Source organism: Micropterus salmoides, unplaced genomic scaffold (assembly GCF_014851395.1).
Source record: "Micropterus salmoides isolate LMB-PRFRI ecotype aquatic unplaced genomic scaffold, ASM1485139v1 Ms_hic_scaffold_23, whole genome shotgun sequence".
NCBI classification, from domain to species: domain Eukaryota; kingdom Metazoa; phylum Chordata; class Actinopteri; order Centrarchiformes; family Centrarchidae; genus Micropterus; species Micropterus salmoides.
In genome coordinates this window covers 451,672-477,350 of record NW_024041484.1, presented here as the reverse complement: position 1 = coordinate 477,350, position 25,679 = coordinate 451,672, and the positions used below count along the sequence as shown (strand labels likewise).

Sequence of the window (25,679 nt, the reverse complement as noted above, 5' to 3'; positions counted from 1 at the left end):
CCTGGAATATTTATTTATACATTGTAAGCCATTCTACTCCCCCCGTGAGTTTGCAGGCTACTTTCTGCTCTGTGTTTACATTGCACCGCAGGCCAACGTGCAGGAGGCACAGCGCGTGCTGGCCGATCAGATACTGTGGGTAGAGCAGACATTCCCGGACTCCTTACGTTATTGTTCTTGGTGACTTTAACAAAAGAAACCTCAGCCATTAAATCCCCAAATACACACAATTCATAAAGTGTCCAACCAGAGAGGGGAACACTTTGGATCACTGCTACACCACAGTAAGCAGTGCCTATCACGCCGTCCCTCGAGCTCCACTGGGACACTCTGACCACGCCATGGTTCACTTGATTCCTGCATACAGACAACAACTAAAAATCTGTAAACCTGTGGTGAGGACATCAAAGCAGTGGACTAGTGAACCTGTAGAGAACCTCCAGGTGTGCTTGGACTGCAGTGACTGGGATGTTTTCAGGACTGCTACCAACAGTCTGGATGAGTTTACAGAGGCTGTGACGTCCTACATCAGCTTCTGTGAAGACAGCTGCTTTCCAACATGGACCAGGGTGAGTTATAACAATGACAAACCCTGGTTCACAGCTAAGCTCAGACAACTGAGATTGGAGAAGGAAGAGGCATTTAGGAGTGGCAACCGGGCCAGGTTTAAGGAGCCAAAGTACAGGTTTAGCAAGGCAGTGCGAGATGCTAAACCGCTGTACGCAGAGAGACTACAACACCAGTTCTCAAGTAATGACTCTGCTTCTGTCTGGAGGGGCTTCAGACAGATCACCAGCTACAAACCTAAATTCATGAATGACTCACGCCTTGCCAACGACTTGAACCAGTTTTACTGTCACTTTGAAAGACAATGGAACAGACCTGACACCATCCCCCATCACACCACTGATCGGCCACTGTCCACTATCTCATCCCCCACCCCCTCCCCCTCTCATCCTAGAGAGGGATGTCAACAGACTGTTCAGGAGGCCGAAACCTCACAAAGCAGCTGGACCGGATTCTGTCTCCAAATCCACCCTGAAGCACTGCGCCAATCAGCTCTCTCCGGTGTTCACAGATATTTTTAACACCTCACTGGAGACATGCCATGTGCCAGCCTTGCTTCAAAGTCACCACCATCATCCCTGTCCCCAAAAAACCAAGGACCACTGGACTAAACGACTACAGACCCGTTGCCCTGACCTCTGTGGTAATGAAGTCCTTTGAGCGCCTTGTGTTGTCCCACCTGAAATCCATCATAGACCCACTCCTGGACCCCCTGCAGTTTGCCTACAGAGCCAACAGGTCTGTAGATGATGCAGTAAACATGCCCCCCCCCAGGAACCTACACCAGGATCCTGTTTGTGGATTTCAGCTCTGCTTTCAACACCATCATCCCGGCTCTGCTTCAGCTTTCTCAGCTGAGCGTGCCTGACTCCACCTGCAGGTGGATCACTGACTTCCTCACGGACAGGAAGCAGGACGTTAAGCTGGGAAAACATGTCTCTGACTCCAGGACCATCAGCACTGGTTCCCCTCAGGGCTGCGTTCTTTCCCCTCTGCTCTTCTCCCTGTACACCAACAGCTGCACCTCCAGTCACCAGTCTGTCAAGCTCCTGAAGTTTGTGGATGACACCAACCTCATTGGGCTCATCTCTGGTGGGGATAACTCCGCCTACAGGCGGGAGATCGACTATCTGGTGACCCGGTGCAGCCAGAACAGTCTGGAGCACAACGCTCTGAAGACAGTGGAGATGGTCACAGACTTCAGAAAGACCACAGCCCCACCCTCCCCCTTCATCCTGTGTGCGACTCCCCAGTCACCACTGTGGACTCCTTCCGCTTCCTGGGCACCATCATCTCCCAGGACCTCAAGTGGGAACTGAACATCACCTCCATCATCAAAAAGGCCCAGCAGAGGATGTACTTCCTGCGGCAGCTGAAGAAGTTCAGCCTGCCAAAGACACCGCCATCATTGAGTCCATCCTCACCTCCTCCATCACCATGTGGTACGCTGCTGCCACTGCCCTGGACAAGGGGAGGCTGCAGCATATCATTCGCTCTGCAGAGAAGGTGATTGGCTGCAATAAACCCGATTCTGATTATGATCCTGATAGTTCTGAAGAAGCACTACATTGAAAACCTATGTTTTGAATATCAAACACCTGCCCCCTGTACTCTTGAAAGACAGCTCTGAGAGGTGTATAGCCAGCTCCTTTGTGGAGGATGTCAGAAGTGAGGTTGGATTCCCAACAGCTACAATAGATAAAATAAACAAAATAGTTTTATTTCTATGACCTGTTATTTATCCACCCCTCTAGTGTATATCATTTGTATAAAGGGGTGGAAATTAACTTTTTGGCTCACTTGCCAATGGGATAGGTAGATGAAAAAATCCACCAGTCAACATGTTTTTTGCCCGCAAAAATAATAAATTGCCTTTTTGTGTCACATATAGGCTACATTTGTTTCAGTCCTTTTATTTGAGATAATAAGGTATTATGTCAAATACAAACTTAAAGAAGAGGCCAGAGTGAAATCTGAATCAAAATTATATAATTGCTATTAAATGTACTTAAGACATAAATAACAGTTAACTGTTTTCTAAACTTACAAGATGCTTATTAATCATTCAATTTAAACCTCCTCATCAGACTGCTCACTTTCTACAGTCACCCTCTTCTGGCCACCTGCTTCTGACAGAGTCCTGGTGCCACAGCATCACAGCTTTTGTGGGATCAACATTTTTATACTGTCTATGGATCATACTCCTTGAACTCCGGGGAGGACAGCAGGACCATTAGAAGATTTAACAGTGTATCATACACTGGACTAGACCGCCAACTTCATTTTTTTATGTTCTGCTTCAGCCTCCTTTTAGTCTGGGTCAGGGTTTTCCTTTTGTTTTGTTTGGCTACTACACCTGGTAACAGTTGCCACTATGGTGGTAGCTAGCTAGCTAAAAGCTTACCTGCTTAGCTCAATGCTAGCTAGCTCCTAATAAAAGCCGCTTTCACAGCTGCATTATTTTCCAGGAGTATTGCACCAATATGCCACCTTAGCAACATCTATCTATTTGTACACCGATTACATCCAGTTTTATTTTTTGTTTAAACCTGATGAGCCTCATACCGTTTCTGTAAATACAAGTGTTAAAATGCAATTAGGAACTGGATTGCAAATCATTTTCTGCAGTTAAATGCACTTAAATCTGAAGTCCTCATTATTGCTTCTGATATCCACTCCACCTGGATTCTACCTCCACTTTTTAATCTGGGCGCCAAGTAAGGCGCAAAGGGGATGCATTTATTCGTTAATCATAGGTGTGTTTTGGGCTTAACATGAATTAAACCAATCAGAGTGATGTAACTGAAATACCTCCAATGGAATTTATTTTAAGACCAACACGCCCATGCACACACAGATGGGCACAATTACATTTGCTTCTTAAAAGCGATTAGCGCAATTTGTAAGATTTGATTTTACTGCGCTGAAATGGTGAACTGTTAAGGGCAAACCATTTATCTGTTTTACATTGGAGAGTTACAATAGCATAGAAATTCAAGGAAGACCTCATATCTGAGCACAGATATACTTGTCAAACCAATATATGTTTCAAACAAATTAATAAATGTAAATGCAATATGTGAGGATTGTAAAGTCACAGTAGAATGTAGAAACTGAATTACCCATTTCACTGATTGCACATGCGTTAATATAATTTATAGTTTTTGTAGATTTTGGGTAACACTTTCTATGAAGGTCATCGCTATAATGACTTATGCATATATTTATAACACGATATAATGCGTCCATAAGACATTATAAGAGTTTTTATAATCACTTACAAACATGCATTAGGCGCTATAGCAAAGTTCATAATGTATTATGACCTTTTGATTTAATGTTTTATAACTAATAGTAATACCAGATTATATCAATGTGCTGCAAGAATCTCCGACCATGTTCCATAACACATTATGACAGCAACTGACAGGCTGCAGTGTGTCACAACTATTGTAAACCATTATGTGATGCTGTGTGTGCACTGGCTTCAGGGGACAATGAAACATAATTTTCTGTAATGTGTAATACTTTCTGTAATCTGATGTAAGTGCAGTTGAAACCGCAAACAGAATTGGGTATTGTTTTATGTTATCATGTGTTATTGTTCTCTCTGATAAAAATATCTATTCCAGTTCTTACTGATCTCTCTTTCAAAATCCTAACATACTATTTAAGCCTTACAGGAAACCAAAATGTTGAAAACAAAAACCACCTTCATCAACAGATTTATACTCCCATAATGTCTATTTGTCAAGTGACTAGCTACTTGGTGGTTCTTCATTGTTTTCCTCACTACATCTCGACCAAGCACCTACTCATCTCTTTAAACAATCAGGCCCAGCTACAGCTGCCTATAGCCTTATGGTGTGTTCACACCAAATGGGTGTACTGTAAAATTTGTCACTCTTCATCCATGCTGACTGCAGACTGGAGGGGTAATGTACTTTAATTCGTGAACGAACTGGACTCTCTCAGTCAGAAGCAAGTTAGCATAGCCCTAATCTATCCAAATGCCATTCAGCAAGCATTTTAAGGGGTTTGCTTGTAGTCTTACAGGCAGACCTGACAAAGCATGAACTCAGACTTTTTACAAATCGGCATCATGATTTAGATATTTCGGCATACTTCTGGTCTGTTTATTGGAAGTAAATTATGGGAAAATCTGTGTATTTTGCTCATACTGCTGTAGCCAACTAGCAATTTCTTTCATTAACGTACTGTATTGACTATTTCATTCAATGAATCATTTAACCTAAAAATGTCATATATAATAACAAATGCCCATTGGCACAAAGCCCAAAGGGATTTCAGAAAGCTTTTTATAATCACCAGTCAAAAAATGTTATTTTTTATTGATATGTATGAGGGGTGGAAATAACAAATATTAATTGATAAAAAAGGAGGTGATGAAAATGGACGTGAATGGAAAAATAAAGGGGTTAAAATGGATGTGAAATGAAAAATAGAGTGATAAATATTCAAGTTGCTTGTACATTTAAAATTTGACGGCCCCTGCTTAGATTCAAGCACCACTAGATTCCTTGTAGATTACATGTGATGGTAATGTTAGCTATTTAGCTTGCAAAATGTCAGCCATAACGGTTACTGCCTAACAGCTTACATTAAATATTGCTGCTCCACACACCGCTATTTAGATTTTGGATTTGAGTACTGCTATCGACAGCGCTGTGCGATTATTGTCCTGAAAATTACTGTTAGGAAAGAAAGCACATTTATTTGTTACAAGATGTTTTGATGTCTTTCAGTGATCAGTTCTTGTTGAGATCATGAATCCGCCACCAGGTCTGCTACACACAACTTAAACTGTAAGTACTAGTTTTTGCTACTTGACATTTGGCAGCTGATGTTACATTGTCTGTCTTCAAAGGACAACAAAATAGTTAGTCATTTATATTTTGAGGTGTTCTGCCCTTTTTTCCCCACAGGTGTGACATTTTCATCACCTCCATTTTATCATTTACTTTTTGTTACTTTAACCCTTGAGGCTACCTGCTTTAAATGATGAATGCCAATTTTGCGTTGTGAATGATGATTGATAAATAAAAATCTATCACTACTGTTTTAATCAAATCGACTTAAAATTAATCAAATCACTTGAATATTTATCACTCTATTTTTCATTTCACATCTATTTTAACCCGTTTATTTTTCCATACACATCCATTTTCATCACCTCCTTTTTTATCAATTAACATTTATTACTTTCCCCCTTCATAGATATGGAGCTGAAAAAAGCAGCAACTCTTCACTTCTGTGTAGCTAAAACCAGGAATGTTGGGTATTTTTAAGTTGATTAGATATTTACATTGCTACAATTGTAACTGACTCCTTTCCATTGATTAACAAATCATTTAAGTCAAGTCAAGTCTCAAGTCTCTTGTGGTTATAATGAATGTTGTATCACCTGCTGCGTTCAATCCAGGCTGCTTATAAAACTGCATGGTTATAAGGAATTCTGTAACTGTAACCTGTTTTTCACTTACAGAGCACAACCATGTAATGTGCAATGCAATTAATGACAGCTTATTAACTACTGTAAGTCAACACACTCCAGACTTTCAAACCTGTAACCTGTTTGCAGCCAGCATTAATAATTAATGCTAATGGCAGCCAGCGGGACATAAATTATTACATTAATCGACTGCCACAAGTTTGGCAAGTAAACAAACGCTCATTCATCTTTTCAAAACGAACGACAGTCGGAGTAAACCTCCGGTAGGTCGTAGCTAAAGCAAGAAGCAAGCTGTTTACTCACCACTGGTTACTAACCTATTTTGTGTTCAGCGCTTCTTTGTTTGGGTCTAGTTGTATGAAGTTTTAAAGCCAAAGTTTATGATGAAGACAGAGGCAGAGCAGCTGTCGATGTTTGTTGTCCTCTCTCATGTGTGGCCGCGTGCAGCTGATACTATGTGTTATGTAGCAGGTTATAGGTAACGGAGGGAGGTGAATAATAACAGCACGCTCATCAGATGTTTACTAAAAATAAACATCCCGCACCTCGAGTCCGAGTCCACATCTCTGGTACACATACACACATTTTAAATGTTTTTACTGAAATCTAGTTTCTACTTTTTCTATATGACTCATTTCTTAATAACCCATGCCTTATAAATTACTAGATTAAATAGATAAGGGCTCGATCAGGGCTATGCTAACTTGTTCACAGTAAGTTACAATGATAGCTGGAAAAAGTAACAGACACATATTTACTGAACTTTCTTTTCAGCAAGCAATGTCCAGTTGTGCCCGGTTTATCACAGAGTAGAAGTAGTATCACAGAGCTCTGGGTACTCACTGACACCAACAACAACAGTGGAACCAGAAACACACGGTAGCTCGCTGCCAAGAAGCGTGAATGAAGATAAATCAACGTTTTAATCCCAAAATATAAAGTTAAAGAGGTGGTATTACGCTTTTTGGCTTTTTCCCTCTCCTTTATTGAGTTATATATCTTTTTTGTGCATGTAACAGGTTTGCAAAGTGAAAAAGCCCAAAGTCCAGCCCAAAGGGAGTTCCCATCTCCCACAGAAAGCACTTCTCAGAACCGCTTGAAAACAGCTCACCTCACCTCCAGTGAGCTCTAATGTAACGTGAAAACAGACAGACTTCTGACTGGTCAGAGAGAAGATTCACTATTCACTGCATCATCATTGCATGTGCCTGACAGAGGCGAGCAACAAAATATTATATTTTACAGATTTCGTATGTAATTTCATCACTAAGTCCACTTCTGAGAAGTTTTGAGATGAGAAATCAGCTGTGTAGATTTCGAATATTGACAGTTTTACGAGAAGTGATGGCGGAACAAAAATGTGATGAATATTGTCGGAGTTGAGGAGCTCACAGAGCCCTCTGCTCCCGCCGTCACACAGACCGCTGCAGCAACAACGGCAGAGGAAAACACAGCTGGAAGGTTTTCATACCGCTCATCTGTCTTTACATTCTGAGGAATGTTGAAACGTTTTAACTTAAAAAAGAGAAAGCTGTGTGGATCGCTGGTGTGTGTGTCGCATTGAACATTACGTTGCGGCAGTTGTGTGTGGCGTCGCTATGACGACAAGCTACGTACTCCATCTCTGGGTACTACCTGCAATGGAAAACGGAGTAGGGCCGAGTAGAATTTTTCGGCAAGGCAGCATAGATCGTGAGAACAGTTCAACATTTAGTCCTAATGGTAAGATGTGGAACAATGATGTTGTGTGGTTGTGGACTGGTAATAACTTATACCATCTGCTAGGTTACGGTCGCAGTCTGAAGTAGTGTTGTGTCGTTCAAAGAACGTTTCGTTCACAAGACCTAATCGTGTGTATGACTCGGGAGGAACGGGTTGTCTCAGTGAGTGATTCGTTCATTTTCACGCATGCGTGAAGGATCTTGGACTCTTACGTTCACTCGTCACAAGGCAGCTGCATGGTCTCTGTCAGCACAGGAAACAGAATTGATTAGTTCACAACTCTCAACTGTGGGTCTCTAGGACTGACTTGTTCATTTGTCACATGACAGCTTCTGTGTGGAGCAGGAATGAACGACTCGTTCAGCGCTCACATGGGTCCTCCTCAGTCTTTCGTTCACTCGGCAGGCTGAGTGACTGCCAGCGCCGGAGAATGAGAGGCAGGTCGGCTGTCAGGTAACTGGACTGACATTATATAGCTATTTTGTTAATGATGTGAGATTGAATAAAGCATAACGTTATTACAGCGCAGTGATGATGTGCTAAGTTATAGTTTGAACACAGCCGCACCTTAACTTTAGTCCTGCTAGTGTTTAACATTACAGCTAACAGCTGATGAGAGGTGTTCTGGGTCCACTTCAGAGCCCTCACAGGGTTATACCTGGAGCCGAATTACCTCCGAGGTCGTCCCCTCTCCAAAACAAACAGTTTTAAAACATTAAAACACAGCCACGTAGCAACGTTAGCGTTAGCCGTGTAAACAGTTAACAGCTCATCCAGGTCCGCCAGAGAACGCAATGTAACTTTTCCTTTTTATTTACTAACAGAGCCGTGCTGTTGTTTCACAGCTCGTGACTGGTGAACAACCTGCAGTGTTTGAGCGATGTGCTCATGTGTGTTTCTCTGTCTGCAGAATCCGGACCTGATGTGGCCCATTCTGCGTCCAGAACTGCCAAACTGCTGCGTTTATATAATGTGTTAATATTTCTTTGTTCTTGTTCTTGTTGTTGTTTCTCTGTGCTGGAGTTCTTTAAGAACTTGGTGGCTTGATCCAGATTATTATTAAATTGGTTGAATTTTAATAAGAGTGTGTTTATTCATATAGTGTATCAAGCTTATTACTTCAATATATTTACTGCAAATCTGATATTAATATTTACTCATGGATAGGGACGTTAGGCTGCTGTATGAATGAGCACTTTAGAGATAATGATAGTAATTATATAGATAAGCCTTTATATGGCTGGTCTGATTGTATACTCAGAAAAGATTGTGAAAATGGAAGGATTTAGCCGGAGTAGTGGTGATTACATATTGACAACATATTTCTGTGGTTTTTACATGGTTTGAAATTGTTTGTGGGCCAAGGGGGGTTTAGATAATGATGATGTAATCAAGAGGTGAATTTGTGCATTATACTTTGTCAAATAAAGCAAGCCAGGCAGCCTTCCATGTTTGAGAACGGCGCTGTTTTTTAATCACCCACTAGAGGGCTGCAGCGCCGCAATAACCAGCCTAGTTCAAATGAACTAAATGATTCAAAAATAGATTAGTTCATTTTAATGAACGAGATTTGAATGAACAAGTCTGTCAAAAGACTCGAACTTGCTATCACTAGTCTGAAGCGGCTTTGATTTGGATCACACTACCTTGTTTCTTACGACCCGCCCTTCTCTGCTTCTGATTGGCTAGTAGTCCTTACCTGGGAACTGCGCATGTGCAACTCCCAACAAAGATTTTGTACAAGTAAGATGCATCACTCTGTAGCTCAAGAGCGGAGCGTACAACACACAGGGTGAAAACAGGAGCTTCAGCAATGTGCAGTATGAGAAAAATATGTTTTTTTTGAAAATTAAACCATGTAAACCTGTTCTGGCACAACCCCTTTTGAACCTGAAAATGAGCATAATACCACTTCTTTAAAAGTTAATTTAATAAAAGCAGTTAACTGTGAACTCCTCCCATGGGTAAATGCAGTAGTTGTCAGAGCATAATCCAGTCCGACTGTGGTTGTTTACATATCCAAAAGCTGCAGCGGTGACCCGGCTATTTCTTCCACAGCTGTCCATAGCTAAGCAGCTGTCTGTCGGACAGCAAGATTCTCTCCCTCCTGCTCGGTTCTCTCCAAACAACGCTCTGAAGCCGTCTGTGAGGTCCGGACAATCTCAACGTTGATAGGCTATCGCGACACAGTATCATGCAACTTTCTCGCTCGAGTAGAAAACTTTTAATTTCTTCACGCTGCCAGCACTGCCCGACAGAAAATCGCGTCTCTCCACGTATTTGCATTGACTTTGTATGTAATCGCCCAAACCTCAATTCCCTGGACCCACAGTTAATCTGCGCCTCAGTCCAGTGGTTGCTGATTCATGTGTTTCTGACAATGACCCCGCTTAAGACATCAAAGAATCAAAGTAATCTCACTGCTTGCCAGTGAGAATGTACAGTATATGTCAGTAGGTTTAATGTTTTTTGTTGGCTGCTTATTGGGTCCCAAAGTTATTTACGTTATTTATTTATTTTCTTACGTTTAAATTTTCCTCTAGTTGTTTCATGACTTATTAGCTCTTGCCCTCGAGTTCACAGCCATCTGTGCTGCCAGACTATCATCATGGCATCAGCATTTGTGGGATTTGTCTCGAGCACAAAGTCCATGACTGCTCTTTCATAAATGCAAAGGACACACACAAACACAGCCCTGCACTTACTTTCACTCATATGCACCTCTGTTTGAAACAGCACAGCTGGGGACTAGACAACAGCCAGCAGCCTTTAGGCGAGCTAGCACACAGCCTAGATATCAGGGTTAAATATTAATGCATTCATTAAACATTTCTGGATGTTTTCTGTTGCACTGTATTGTGCTTACAGCAATTTCAGGTGTGAAGCCTCTCACGCTCAATATTGGCATCTTTGCTGAGAAAAAAGGTCTGCAACGGTCTTCTTTTCCTCTGTGGTTTGCTATGCTGTCTCCATCTCTGTATCGCTGCCTCACTCACATATAATGCTCATGTTTCATCAGTAAAAAAAGTCTGCAACTGTCTTTTTACCCCCAATATAACCCTGCTGTCTGCCATCTATCTCTTTCGCTAACAACTTGTATCTGGGGGAAAACATGCCTCCCGCTGAGTTGCGCATCTCAGAAAAACAGTCGGCCCGGAAACCGTCATCATCTCTACGACGTTACTTGAATAAACAAATGAAGAGTGAGCGATGAAGGGCTGAGATACAACGACCAGATTGGGGGAGATGTGAAAAATCAGGAGATCTTATTTCATCAGTGGAGTATCCCGGAAGACAACAGATGGACCCTGATTTGAATTCTGATCAATTGGTCTGCGTTCGCTTTGGCCAGTGGGGCTGTTGTTGCCATGCCAATGCCAAGTAGCCCTAATTAGTCCACTCACTAGCTACCTTTTTCACCAGGCAATAAGGTAGCGATCAGGAACATTAAGCATGTACCATGTGCTATGCAAACACAAACAAAGTCCTGAGGGGAAGGATTCTGCCATTAGCACTGTCATAGCCACTATTTCCTATATGGATATAACAGTTTCCTACATTTCTTCTTTAATGTGGCAAACAAACTTATGGGGAGAAGGCTGAGGAGAAGAGAAAGAAACAAGGCAGCACAAAAGACAGAAAGATAACAAAGGAAAAATTACAGACTTGAAAAGATTTCAAGGAGTGTTAAATCTGATTAGTGGAGCGCAGAGGTGTTAAAAAAAGAGAAGGAGAAGACAGTTTCAGAGAGGGGAGAAGAAGGGGGAGGGAACAATCGATGAGTAGGAAGGGCTGCTGGAGGAAGAGACAGAGCCACAGAAAACGAAGCACAGCAGAGAGAAGAGAGGGGGAGGCAGAGGAGCAGCGTCAGTATCTTTCTTGCTCCCTACAGACTGAATGCTTTCTTCCACTCAAATTATCATTCTGAAAGGACTCAACAGTGTGGCAAAAGGTCCTTGAATGATGGACGGCTATGCTAAATCTTAGCCACTCAGGATTATCACCTGTGGGAACTTCGCTACCTTTTGGGATTAAAATTACAAAGCCCTACAGGGAAGGAAAGCACACCGATAGAGCCAAGGATCACTGACGACTGGTCTTTGTCTAGAGGTAAACTAACACACGCCACAATCATATACCAACACTGTTATCGGCGTTCTAATAGCAAGGCAATGGGCAGGTGTACACAATGGCACTATAAAATCAACACATGTAGCTCTAGATAATCACACACAGCATGCTATGTTGCTAAACCTATGAGTCACGATTTTCACATGGAGAATAATTAGACAAAATGAGTGGCTGTCAAACAGCAAAGAACATGGGTTTTCACAAGTGCAGCTGTGGCCTAGAGGTAGAGTGGGTTGCCTACTAATCGAAGATCTGCTGTTCGAACCTCCAATCTGCAAGTCTAAGTATCCTTGGGCAAGATAATGAACTCAAAATTGCTCCCGATGGCTGTTCAATCGGTGTGTGTGATTGATTACTTTGTTTTTGATGAGCAGTTGGCACCTTGCACGGCAGCCACTGCCATCAGTGTATGAATGTGTGTGAATGGGTAAATGTGTGAATGTGACAGGTAGTGTACAGCGCTTTGAGTGGTCGGACGACTAGAAAGGCGCTATACGAGTACAGTCCATTTACAAGCTGAGTTCACTCCCTCCCAAAGAGATCAGCTCTCATGTTGTAGAAGAGCTCATACAACACAAAACTAATCAGACTGAATTCGACTGAATTTGTCCTTAGTGAGGTCACCCAGAGGACAGATAGTATATTCCGTTGAAATGAAATAAGTGAAAAGATGGGCATAACAAAAAGTGCATTGAGTCATCAAGCCAAAAATTCAGTTTAAATAAGGAGGCACGTTTAGTGCAGTTAAAACAAAGATTATGAAGACTATAAACTTCAACAGAATCTAAAAGGTAGTGAACTCAGTATCAGAACCAGTGAAGAAGACAAGACGGCAAAAGATGGCAAATGTTCATTTATTCAAGACACTATAGGGGCTGAACCTAATTACTTACATTGTTGTTGATTATTTTTTAGTTTAATTAATCAATTGTATAGCCTAAAATCTGATAAAATATCATATATAACGCATGTTTCCAGAGCCCACGGTAACATTTTCTAATTGCTTGTTTTGTCCAGCCAACAGTGCGAAATTCAAAGACATTTCATTTACATTGATACAAGACAGTGAAGTCTGGCTGGGAAATCCTTACATTACATTATATTAAAACCTGAAATCGATGAAAGTTTGACATTTTTCCTTGATAAATGACAAAATATTAACAGATCACTAAAACTGTCAAAAATCTGACATTAATCTCCTTGCTTATCTGACACCTTGGGCATCCATTTAGAGATGTACTTTATGTAACCGAGGCGGCTCTGGAACCTGGGCGTTTCACCAAAAATTGGTAGGTGTGTTGACAGTAGTGAGTGTTCTTTAGATTGGATGTGATTGGCTAGTTTAAGTTTAGGTACAAATTTTGAGTGGTTAAGGTTAAGGTGAGCCCACATCTGCCAACATGCCCCACACTGCAGTGCCATGTTTTAGCTGCAGGTTTTTCATGTCTTTGTGAAGTCTGCTGTTTTTCTGAATCAGCATGCATACTGTTGAAATATGAACAACAATATGCTACAAATGTATAACTACAAATTATGATTGCTACAATGACAAACATTTTTTTATTAAGACAAAATATCTGGCACTCATTTCATTATTGGGTTGGCAGTATTGTTTATTTGGTCAACATGCTCCTTAAATGGAAACTTTGTGCTGACAGTATTTTTGTCAACTAAATGTCAAATAAATGTTACTAAAGTAAAAGCAGGAGAAGCTGTTGCCTAAAATAAGCTGACCCCCGTAAGTATTCATTTAGAACACTGATGAGTTTGCAACATCAGAGCTGAGTAACCAGTTATCTGAAAACCTGAAAACAGCTAATAAGAATTAATTAATTAATTCCTTTGTTGGGTACCAAAACAATATTTGTGATACTTATATTTTATATATTTTTTTCTGCAATACCATTTTTTGATTTAAGCCAATATTCTCAAATGTTAAATGCTGGCATACAAGATCACCTTGCCTAAATAGAAATCGCCAAATTCTGATCTAAATCAAGAAGTATTTGATCTAATAATAAGTAAACATGAGTATCCGATCAGGCCTTGAAAATCAGCTTTCAGTACTTGACAGGCATAGCTACTCATGGCCGAAATCTTTTCAAATTTAAAATCAATTCAATCAATCAAGACAATTCAGTCCTGAACTGAATGAGAGAGCATGTGGACAGCTGTTGTGACATTTAACATATCATTTCATCTACTCACACATAGACAGTCTGCAAAAAAACAGTTCACAGTTTTCAGTGCTCATTTGCTGAACAACACATGATGAGAACCATCACAGACAAAAGGCTAGGCATCAAAAACGGATTAAACACCATTTTGGCACACACGAAGACAAGCAAAAAGATGAGCACTGTTTTGGGATGATAAATGATTCAAGATTAGGAGGGAGACATATTATACAACAGACTAGAGGGGAACAATCTGATTTTAATGTGACAAATGTCTTTCTTTCATACTATTTTACTGAAATCTTCTATCCTTTTCCTTTGTAGGATTAAAGATGGAATGTGATTGAGGAAGAATGCAAGGGAAGATGATGACGATGGTGATGAAGAAGGGAAATTAAATTATCTGCTTCAATCAGTTAATATCTCACAGTCTGTGAAAGATAAAGCTGGAGTAAGAAGGCTGTGAATGTCCAAGAGTCAAGAGATTAGTGTCTTTGAGTGGTCTCCAAACATGACCTACATCGCTGATCTTTGGTGCAACTCTGTCCACCTTTGGATCACAGGAAACTGAAGGGTTTGACTGGTCGAGTCCAGAAGAACAACTACACAAGCTTGTTTACTATTTCTCTTGAATCCTTCCCTATATTCTTTCTTCTCTACCTTCTCCCTTCACCGTTGTCTGGAATATGAAACCTGACATGGTCTGATATATGGCGCAATGGACCATATCAGGACCTTTACCTTTTCCAGAGAGGTAAAGACACGAGTGAGAAAGACATACAATACCTGAAAAGTGGTGAGAGGAAGATTGTTCTGGCACTGGCATCATTTTCAGGCGAGGATGAAACTGGAGGCAACAGTTGAAGCACAAAGGACAATGACGAGACAGAGCTAACCATGAAAGAAAGCATTGATCTTAGTGCACTGCACTGATGTTGCAAAGCACATGCCCCCCAACAAAGGGGCGGGTGTGTGTTGCTTTCTGTGTTCTACAAACAGAGTTTTCTCTTTGCCTGAGTTGAGATAGTATCCCAAAAGCTAAAGCTCACGGAAGACTTTACACTGTCCGTCAAAGTTTGATAAGTTCACAGACAGAATGGTGCAAATAAAGTCGATCAAGTGAAGATTGACCTTGTCATGTCAGAATATGATGGGATGGTTTAATGTACTCCAAGTTTTTTGTAGTTACTATTTTGCTGCTAAGCTGGAGAGGACAGTGCTGGGAGGGAGTGGTGAGTTAAAGCCTGCAGTCAGTTTTCTTTAGTGCAAACCATAGGGGACCCATGATCCACAAACCAGGGTTCTTAAATGGCTCGTCTGCTGGGCAGATGGTGAATGAAAAAAGATCTTGAGAGAAGTTCAGACCTTCAGACACCTGGTAAATCTCTGGTGAAAAAAGGGTGTGCCTCTGGAATTGTCTCGGTTTGGAAAAAATTTGTTTCACTCATTCCCCTCGTACCAATGTTGGTAAGGTGTGGGAGGAAGGGGTTTCATACACTGTTCAATTAGTTTGAAGCATCCATGACTTGTCTGCTCTTTGTCATAGCATATGTACTCTGGTGTCAAAACCAATATCCCAACACAAACTGCTAATTATGGCACGCACAACACAGTGTTTCCCCTACCATTGTTTTTACCAAATGACCCCAAGTCCCCACTAGAAGAATGACAGAAATATATATATATAATTAGGCTGTATTAAAAAAAATCCAGCCCTTTTCACACACACACACACACAAACAAACACACACACACACACACACAGGGAATTCGCTTCTCACTCGTCACCTTAAAGTAAAATTGTTTTTAACTTTAGTCGTGCAACATTGTTCTGGTGTTTATCGGAGCTGCTTCTGTCCTCTCTGTCGTCGTTTCAGTGCGGGTGGGGCTTAGTGGCTCCTCCGCACTGACACACACACCGCCATATAGAAGACGCCACACTAGCAAGAGCCAACTTGAAGTGAAACCACACCAGCAGATGAAAGACGCTTGCCCAGCTCGTTGTAGATTTCGTGGCTGTGTGGGCGGAGTCAGATTATCTGTTAAATAGTTTTTAAACATACAGTTGGTCAGGCTTTAAACAAGGATACACGCTGCCCACGTGAGAGTAGCGTCGTCCCACTTATATCCTGTGTTCTGCAGTATATGGAGGCTATCAAGCCTGTTTGACAGGGGACAATTCATGATACAACAATACATTCTTTCTGAATTGTCCCCTATCAAATAATATTATAATAGCCTGTTTTAACATCCTGCTGTTGCAGTAACCTAGCCTACATTTATTGTGACCGGTCCCCATAAATAATTGCACATTTGAATTTATAGTCTTTTCATTAAACAATTTGTAATATTTTCTTGTTGAATTGTTGAAATTTTATTCACCACATTATTACACACATTCTGATGACAAAAGGTGCTTTTTTGTCATCAGAAAACACAGAATTCAGAAAAATTTTAACAGAAAACACAGAATCTGGCAAAAATTAAACTGACTCTGGCAAAACTTTTGATGTATTTCACAGTTGACGAACATTAACAGGCAAAAATTGGTGCGTTGCGTCGATGACAACACCATATATCCGTAACATGGCCACTCCGCGACACTTGTAATCAGAAAGAAATCCTAGGGGAAACACTGCAACTCAACATTGACAATAAAGCACCGTGTATAATAATATCAATCTCACACTTCTGCTATCTATCTCAAACAAAATTGTTCCCTTAAAACCTGAAATTTGATTAAGGTAAAAGTAACTTTGTATGACAGACATGCTGAGCAGTTCTTTGTCAGATGATGTATGATGACTTGAATAAGTATAGCAACATCTTTCTTAATTTCCTTTTTGCCATTTTAATAAAGTTTAGTAAAGATTTTAGTCAAAATCAAAAAAACATAGATCTTAAATTATTCTGGAGCAGTTTAGGTGGGATAAAGTCATGGGCAACTGGACATGGTTGAAGATACTCGAAGACGTATCACCTATCATCCAAGAGGCTTCTTCAGTTCTGACTGACTGACAGGGATTCCCAGCTATTTAACCTCGGTGGGGTTGTTATCTAGGTGATGGATACTGCTTGGTTTGTTAGTGCTGCTGGCTGTTGTGGTTGTAACAGTCACCTGAAGTCTTAACAGCTATTGTTGCCATTGTCACATGAGGACCAGTGTGAGCATTCAATCTTCAGGGAAGAGATGAAAGGACATCATTGTAACTGGGGGATAAGTGGTGTCTCAGCCTTCCTCACATGTTGAGAGATGGTCCTCTCCCTATCCAGAATATGTGCATTGTATGGAATCAAGATTGCGTTTAATCTTCTTTTCCTCATCACCTGTAGTGTTGCTCCTGGATTGTGTAATGTTCACAAAGGTAAAGTTTGGATATCCACAAGCTTTGATGGCATCTTTAAAGGTGTTTAAGATCCTTCTCTTATGCTTGGGCTGTTGTTGGTAGGTTATCAGCTTGATGGTGCAAGGTTCTGATAAGCCCTAGCTTATCAGTGGGTGGTGAGACTAAGACTAAGCACTGGTCTCTGTGTTGGTTTCCTACATACTCCAAGATGGAAGCTCCTGTCCTCTTCAATTTGTATGGCACAGTCCAAGAAAGACAAACTGTTGCTGAAATCCTCTTGTGTGGACTTGGAGTGCAGGGCTCTGCTTTCTACTTCTTCCACGTATAAGTTGGCCAGAATAGGAGATACTGGTGAGCCAATGGTACAGCCAAGCTTCTGTCTGTAGAATACCCCATCGTTCTGGAAATAGGTGGTGTTCAGTCTGAAGTCCAGCAGTTCACCAATTTGGTATGTGCTGAGGTTACTTCTGTTGTTACTGAGGATGCCTTTTGGATGAGAGGCAAAAAGTGTTCAACCAAGTCCAGTTGTCCTTGCTTTTAACCCACCTTGGATAGACATGGACGACTGAAAATCTTCACAGACATATTCTGGAGCAGCAATGTCATAGTGAAAGCCATATCATTAGTAGCCCATTATCTCTTGTAAACCTTACCCTACCCTCATTGCTGATCAACAGTATGTTCTTTACCAAAAGCAAAAGCTTGACAGCTTAACAAATCTCTGGTTGAAAAAATAATCTGTTGTTCTCTGTACATAATATGCTTTTAATGTTTATTTAATAAAGCTTTTTTGCACAAATTACATTCCAGGCCTCTTCCTCCCATCAGGATAATGCACACATCCCCAATGCTGATCTCCGTAGCCACCATGAGCAACATGACGGTACTTGACACTGCTGATCCCTATGACCTTGATGTGACCTCCTCTGAGGCCGTCTACCCCATCAGCTTTCAGGTAATGCAATGCACACACTTCTCAGATGGCTTTTTCAATCACATCAATTTAAATAATTTAATTTGATAAAATGCTAAAATATTTTTTGTTAGCATGTCAATCCATACAGATCTTCCAAGGTACAGTAAATGATATTTTCAGGTAACTGGAAACTGTTCATTAATGGTTTGGGAATTTGGTTTTTGGATACAACATCTTGTGTAGGGATGCACCGATACCACTTTTTTTCAGACCAAATACAAGTACTTACACCTGGGCACTTGCCGATACCGAGTACCAATATGAGAACTTAATAATATCATTACAGTTCTTACAATTTGTTAGTTTTATTTGCATGTTTTGCTCTCACCTAACTCTAATAAATACATCTTGATGCTGTTGCTGTCATTTTAACATTCAACTTTTCCTCACGAAACACGACATTGTCTGCTACCCATTCCACATAAATTTAACTAGGAACACAGTGGATTTCAGTACAACTAAACATACAAACTGTCGAAGAACAAATCAAAGGACACTGTATGTTATCATATGTAAGTGCTGTCTGTAAGGATTAAGCCTTTTTTGGAAAAGTGAGGGGCAGGTTCTTTTTGATGAAAAGAAGCTTCTCTGCATCAGCCTGTTTCTGTTTTCATCCACAATATGTTGACTGAGCTAAATAGCCTTTCACTTTCCACACTACTGCATGGTGCTGAGAGGTATCTCCGTGACATTTGGGGCGAGAGTGGGAAGCCGCACTTTGTTAACGCTCTCGTTGTGTACTCTCCAAGGTATGTCTCTAACTGAATGGCAGCACCAACGGGTGCAGTGCTCAGTGATGTCAATGCTTGCGCATCTACTATCTCATCAAACACACTGTCCAGAGTGCTGCTGGCCTGGGCCTTGCGTATCTTTATTGCAGGTGTTCCCCCAGATCTTCCTGCTTGTCTGCCTCTCCTCCAGACACCTTCTGCATCTCCTGCATCACCATCTCTTTGGCCTCTGTGGCAGTGTTTTTGCTTGAAAAAAAAAAACGATCTTTATACCTAAATCAGAGAATTATATTTTAGCTGTTGGCAGACAAGCTCATTTGAAATAGTAAATAATGAATGTCGGAAAATCTCTTCATAAATTTTATAGATTATTTAGGTTAATATCATAATAACATTTTCTTTTCATAATTTTCTCATCACATAATCAACGCACTCACACACACACTTTACCTCGGATCGAGTACTGTAGCAATGCAGTAGAGTGGGTTTTTTTCCGTGTCAGTGAAGCGTCTCTTGACAGCTGCAAATAAGGTTCCCTTCATTGTTTTGATGCCGTGGTCCTCGTCTGTTTCTTTGGTCAAAAGTTTCTGAAGCACAGTGACTGCAGGGATCACATCTGAAGCCAAAGCATCACAGGAGCTCACTTTTCGGTTTAACTCCTCAAACGGAGCAAGAACAGATGGTGAGCGGTGAAATTGTCTGGGAGTTCATATTCTGACCCAAATATTCCCACAGCCTGCTTATGCTCGATGAGCGATTGCACCATATAGTATGTGCTATTCCAGCGGGTCTGCATGTCTTGCTGGAGTCTCCTTATTGGCATGTTGAGCTGCAAAAGAATGTCTTCCAGGCAGGAGTAGGCTAAGGCAGAATGTTGAAAATGTCCACTATTCTACGTCCGAGACTGCCACCGCATCAGCAACACTTCGCTGAGCTAAAAGGCCCTCGTTAACAACCGGCTGGATGGTGTGAGCGGCACACGGCAGGCTACGGACACCAGCATCACTCATAGCCTTGATCGTGTTTTTGGCATTGTCCCGAAGCACAACGTGAACAGAAATTTTCAGAATGCCCCACGCCTGAAGCATATCATCAAACGCACCCGTTATGGCTTGGCCAGTGTGCGAACCCCGATAGTGCTTTGCTTGTAGAACAACTCTCTGCGCAGTAAAATCTCCACCAGTCCACTGCGCAGTTAAACTGATGGGAGACATTGGGCTGACACTGCTGGTCCAAATATCAGTGGTGAAGCTGAAGGCCAAGATGTCCTGCAACAGGTTGCTGATATGCTTTTTTACAAAGTCATGCAGCTTCGGTAATGCGGTGTCTGTAATGTGGTGACGACTGGGAATTTCATACTTTGGCTCACGTACACTAAGATTTATTATTATCTACAACTGACAAAGGCTGGTCATCAAGAGCAATGAACTGGGTAAGAACCCGTGGGTTGTCTCTGGATATTTTCTGTCTTCTCCAGCGTTTGCTCCAACGTTGGTTGTCGTAGTTTCCCTGTGCTAGCATTAGCAAACTCCTTGCACTCTGTGTCATGTTGGTTCTTTAGATGTTTAATCAAATTGCTTGTGTTAAATGAGCTATTTTTCACCCGTCCTCTTGACAATTTAGCAGAGCATATTTTGTAGTCTGCTCTAGTTTTGTCATCATTGCTTATTTTAAATAATCTCCAAACGCCTGACATTGCTTCACTTCCGACATTTCCTACTCACACGTTAGCCTGGCTAAGGTCACAATGCCGTAAAAAGGTATCGAGTGCAGTCGTATCGGAGTAATTCTACGAGTACCAGTTTGTATCGGGCCGAGACCTGAGTACTGGTATCGGCATCGGTGCATCCCTAATCTTGTGTATAAAATGAGTCTAAAGTAAGTATAAATGAAATCTTCCACATTATTATCATGCATTATTATGAGTAAAATGAAATTGAATGTCACACTAAATGCCACCATGTTTTTTTCTGTTGGTAGGTTTCTCTGACAGGTTTCCTGCTTTTGGAGATAGTTTTGGGCTTGAGCTCAAACCTCACTGTGCTCATCCTCTACTGTATGAAACAGAACCTCATCAGCTCTGTGTCCAACATAATCACCATGAACCTGCATGTGGTCGATGTGTTGGTGAGTCCTAACCTCATTATGGGGCAGATCGCCCAATACATGGAAGATTTGCTGTGCAATCTCCAGCTTCCCCCAGCATGTCCACATGTCCTTGGGCAAAATACTTAACCCCAAAGGTTAAAGGGTGTACCATCAACTTGTGAGTGTGTGTGAATAGGGTGAATGTGACATGTAGTCCGGAAGACTAGAAAGGCACTATACAAACAGGGATTTAACATCAAGTGGTTGGATACTGAGACTTAGGTACTACAAAAAAAATCCTTAGCACTGCTACCATTTCGGCAAATCCACCACAATCAAGTTTGATTATGTACAATACTAGTGCTGCCCCTAAATGTAATTTTGTCAGTTGAATCACCACTGTAAACTTCGCCAAATTAGGTTGACAGTAAACATTTGGCCTATTCATTAAATAAAACCATGCTGCTACTACCACCTCCATTCTGTGGTTACTAGGGCTGCCCTGAATGTCATATGTGAGCTTCGCCAGTAATTAACAATCAACCCACCCAAATAAGCAGTGGAGAGAGGATTTGGCAGACTACGCTGTCATCTTTTTTCCGTATTTTTCCACCCGCGATCCGTTATCACGGCAGCAGGTGAGCTGCTTGCTTGTTAATGACGTAGCCTATCAAACAACTCAAACAACCCAAACCAACATCTGCATCCTGTGTGTCCAATGCTGCTTTAACGTTACCTGGTCCGTGCTTGTAAAATATCCACTGCAACTTCGTTGCGTCATTTCAAGTTTTTAACCGAGTGAAGTCTGTGCAAGTTAACACATGCACGACCGCATGCATCGTCCCAACCCTACTGAACATAGTGTTCATGCTGCTCCCTGATGAAAGATACCTGCTGACCTGTTCAGAAAACCCTCCAAGAAAAGTGGACTCTGATGGGAACTTGTTTTAACAGTGGCAAATAGCATTGCTTTTATATTTGATTTGATTACATTAATGTTTAAGTTCAGATTTACAAGAAATATTTTATTGCTACTGTGTAAAGGGAATACTGCTGGTAAAATGCACTTTTATCACGATTAAAAATTTTAATCGTTGCCCAGCACTAATAATAACGGCACGTAATTATCACCAAAAGGCTATGTTTAACTTTTCTTGCGGCTAGGCTAGTAGTCCCAAGTGCAGGACTAAGAGAGGGAGGAGACTGGAGTTAGATAAGAGACGAATATTTATTTATTTACCAGGTTGGGGGTCCAGGGAGAGCAGACGGGATGAGCACTGTTTCCGGTAACGGACAGTAACAAGACATTATGTAAAATTCGCTTTTAACTTTTTTTATAGCCAACTAAATGTTCTTAAACCCTATAACTGCCATTGTCATCACTCAGTTTAAAATGTTCCCACAGAGCTGAGGGCTTCATTTTGTTTTCCCTTTGATGTGAACTGGAGTGTTAAGGTCACTGCTGTGGGCCAGGTGCGCAGGAATAAAAATAAATATTCGAACCCCAAAATTTAAAGTCGAATGTGTACCCAACAATCAAATATTCGGGTCCAGCCCTAGAGGTGGGTTTCTTGGGCAACTACAAAGACTAATTCCTTTAGCAACTTAGCTGTGCATTCTCTGGATTGATACAATCTTATTATACCCTTCAGAATCAACATACCTGTTACAATCAATGCAAAACGTGTGTTCTAGTTTTATCTGGTCCTGAACTAAACAGTCTCAAGATGAAAACCTAATGCATTTGGGATGTGACCTGAATTTCTGTCTTGTTTCCAGGTGTGTGTAGGCTGCATCCCACTGACAGCAGTAGTGGTGTTACTTCCTTTGGAGGCGGACACGGCCATGATTTGCTGTTTCCATGAGGCCTGCATCTCCTTTGCAAGCGTAGCTACAGCTGCTAACGTCCTAGCCATCACTGTGGACCGCTATGACATCTCAGTGCGGCCGGCAAACCGCGTGCTTACAATGGGTCGAGCTGTAGCTTTACTAGGATCCATCTGGGCTCTATCCTTTTTCAGTTTCCTGGTTCCCTTCATGGAAGTAGGGTTTTTTATCAACTCTGGTTCTGAGGTTTTGAACCAGACTGCAGTGGTCACCGTGGCTCATACAAATGAGTACTACACAGAGCTAGGTTTGTACTATCACCTGCTAGCACAGATCCCTATATTCTTTTTCACAGCTGTGGTAATGCTAGTGACATACTACAAGATCCTTCAGGCACTGAATATTCGCATTGGTACACGCTTTCAGCACAATCTACCTAAAAAGAAGCAAAAGAGCAAAAACACCATCTCTTTGAGCACTGGAACGCAAGCAGAATCGACTGATGCTTCACAGAGCAGCACAGGAGTCAGGGCAGGTGGGAACGCACCTTTGGGCATGCGGGCTTCAGTGTCAGTCATTATTGCATTAAGACGAGCAGTAAAGCGACATCGGGAGAGACGGGAAAGGCAGAAACGAGTCTTCAGAATGTCTCTTCTCATTATCTCCACATTTCTACTTTGCTGGACTCCAATAACTGTGCTCAACACCATCATCCTCAGCACTGGGCCCAGTGATTTAACGGTTCGCCTCCGTTTGGGCTTCCTGGTGATGGCCTATGGAACCACTATCTTTCACCCACTCCTCTATGCCTTCACTCGGCAGAAGTTCCAAAAGGTTTTGAAAAGCAAGATGAAAAAGAGGGTGGTGTCTGTAGTAGAAGCTGACCCTACGCCAAACAACGTGGTCATCCACAACTCGTGGATTGACCCCAGAAGAAACAAGAAGGTCACCTTCGAGGACACAGAAGCCAGACAAAAATGTCTATGCTCACATGATGCCGAGTAATGGGATTAACTCAAATGTAAATATGTCAAATATGTACAGTAAATGGGAAGTCGTTACACTCTACTCATAAAAGTGAAGTAGACTACTACAAGAATTTTACAAACTGGTTACTTAGAGAGAGAAGAGATTGCTTTTAATGCAAATATAGAGGTGGAAAGTATTTGAAAAAAAGCATGGAAGAAATGTGACTATGATGGGGGAACATACTACAGTCAAGAAACTAAAAAGATGTGTGCTTAATAATACATAGGTGTCATAGGCATACAAAGAGGGTAATTTATTGCTATTTATTGTGGAATGTTGTGGAATGCTATCAAGGACAATTTGGTAAGTCTGTATCTAAGCAGCAGTGTGTATTGTTCACGTAAGATGTACACTCATATAGTCAATACTTTGATAATGTTTGTCACCATTTGTAATAAATGCCAAATGCACACTATGCGCCAGTGTCCTTCTGCTCTCTTGCTTCTCCATGTGTAACTGGATACAGGGACGCAACGGATCAAACCACTGGGGGCCAAAAATTATGAAGTATAAAAAGAGATAAAGTTCCAACTGGACTTGGTTGAAGAACCAAGTCCAGTTGCACTTGACTTTAACCTTCGTTGGATAACTATGACCTGGATGACTGAGAATCTTCACAGACATCTAACAAGCAATGTTTAACGGATAATCACAACACAAAACCAAATGAGTGTTGGAATCAACACCAGAGATGGCATAATTGTTGATGATAATAAAGCTGTTCGCTGACTTTGTAAAATGCCACTGCCTTGTAACATCATTACGATAACAACAAATGTGAAGTCATCTGTCACTCAAATGAGCCAACAAAGGCACTGTGAATGGATGGAACAATGGTTAAGAAGAGGCTATGGAGGTTGCAGTGAAATTAAGTCTTTAAATTTTAAGACTTCTCTCATTTATTCACACATGTTTTTTTAAGTGACCTATTCCCTGCTTCCTATGCCCTATTGCCCTATCCTATGCCCTGCAGGACACAGAAGAATATATCACTCCATGTAGGGGATCAGAGTATAAAAATCAGTTAAAACCTTAAATGTAAATGAAAATTAACTCTCTGTGGTAAGTCTGATTCAGTGGTACGTGTATATTGTTTGATGGAGGCGTTTCAAAGATTTTGGATAAGGCTAATCAAATGTTGCAAAATGTTTATAATTTATCTTATATTCATAGCAGGAAAAGGCAGTAGAGTTGACGACCCATTGGAAAGTTTTCAAGGATCTGATCTGTCTCGGTGTCTGCATCTTCCTGCCCTCACATTTGATCAGATTCCAACGTTACAAGGTAGTTTATGTCAGTATACAACACAAGGATGTGTAACGGAATGAAGGTTTGTAATCCTTTCATGCTACACAAACGGAACTTAAGAGATAATTAAACGTGGATAGAAAATGGTAACATTTTAAATAAATAAAATAAAACAATAGGCTATAAACAGATATTTTTATACAAAGGCTATATAGAGACACGTATACACCTAGAACAATCCACAGTGCATTTTTTTAATTTGTGTCTGGGGGGAATGTAAAAAGCAGTAACAAGATAATAATATGGTTTTATCTTCACATTAAAAAGTGAAGAACAGTTGGAAACAGTGTCCATCTTGACTGT

At 41.2% G+C, this 25,679-nt stretch overlaps 2 protein-coding genes across 6 annotated transcripts in view; one reads left to right on the top strand and one right to left on the bottom strand.

Annotated features, from left to right (window-relative positions):
* The window catches only part of LOC119918330 (conserved oligomeric Golgi complex subunit 5-like), an 84,266-nt gene that overhangs the window by 29,933 nt on the left and 28,654 nt on the right, over positions 1-25,679 (bottom strand). The gene's annotated exons all lie outside the window — the stretch shown is intronic.
* On the top strand, positions 11,375-24,476 carry LOC119918328 (G-protein coupled receptor 22-like). 5 transcript variants are annotated; one of them, XM_038739008.1, is made up of 5 exons: positions 11,375-11,872; positions 14,395-14,824; positions 18,246-18,372; positions 21,105-21,251; positions 22,992-24,476. In XM_038739008.1, exons 2-5 carry the CDS (start codon positions 14,781-14,783, stop codon positions 24,042-24,044), a joined length of 1,371 nt encoding a protein of 456 aa, XP_038594936.1. In that variant the 5' UTR covers positions 11,375-11,872; positions 14,395-14,780; the 3' UTR covers positions 24,045-24,476. The 5 variants fall into 5 exon arrangements, with proteins under 5 accessions (XP_038594936.1, XP_038594934.1, XP_038594938.1 ...); XM_038739006.1 differs by having other exon boundaries at positions 18,228-18,372; XM_038739010.1 differs by having other exon boundaries at positions 11,376-11,872; positions 14,395-15,302.

What these genes read in the sequence shown, in the direction of transcription:
- LOC119918328 (XM_038739006.1), top strand. Translation starts at nt 14,781, where the DNA reads ATGGCGCAATGGACCATATCAGGACCTTTACCTTTTCCAGAGAG. An exon ending in CCTTTACCTTTTCCAGAGAG is followed by an intron (nt 14,825 to 18,227) that starts GTAAAGACACGA and finishes ATTACATTCCAG; the next exon opens with GCCTCTTCCTCCCATCAGGA. An exon ending in TCTACCCCATCAGCTTTCAG is followed by an intron (nt 18,373 to 21,104) that starts GTAATGCAATGC and finishes TTCTGTTGGTAG; the next exon opens with GTTTCTCTGACAGGTTTCCT.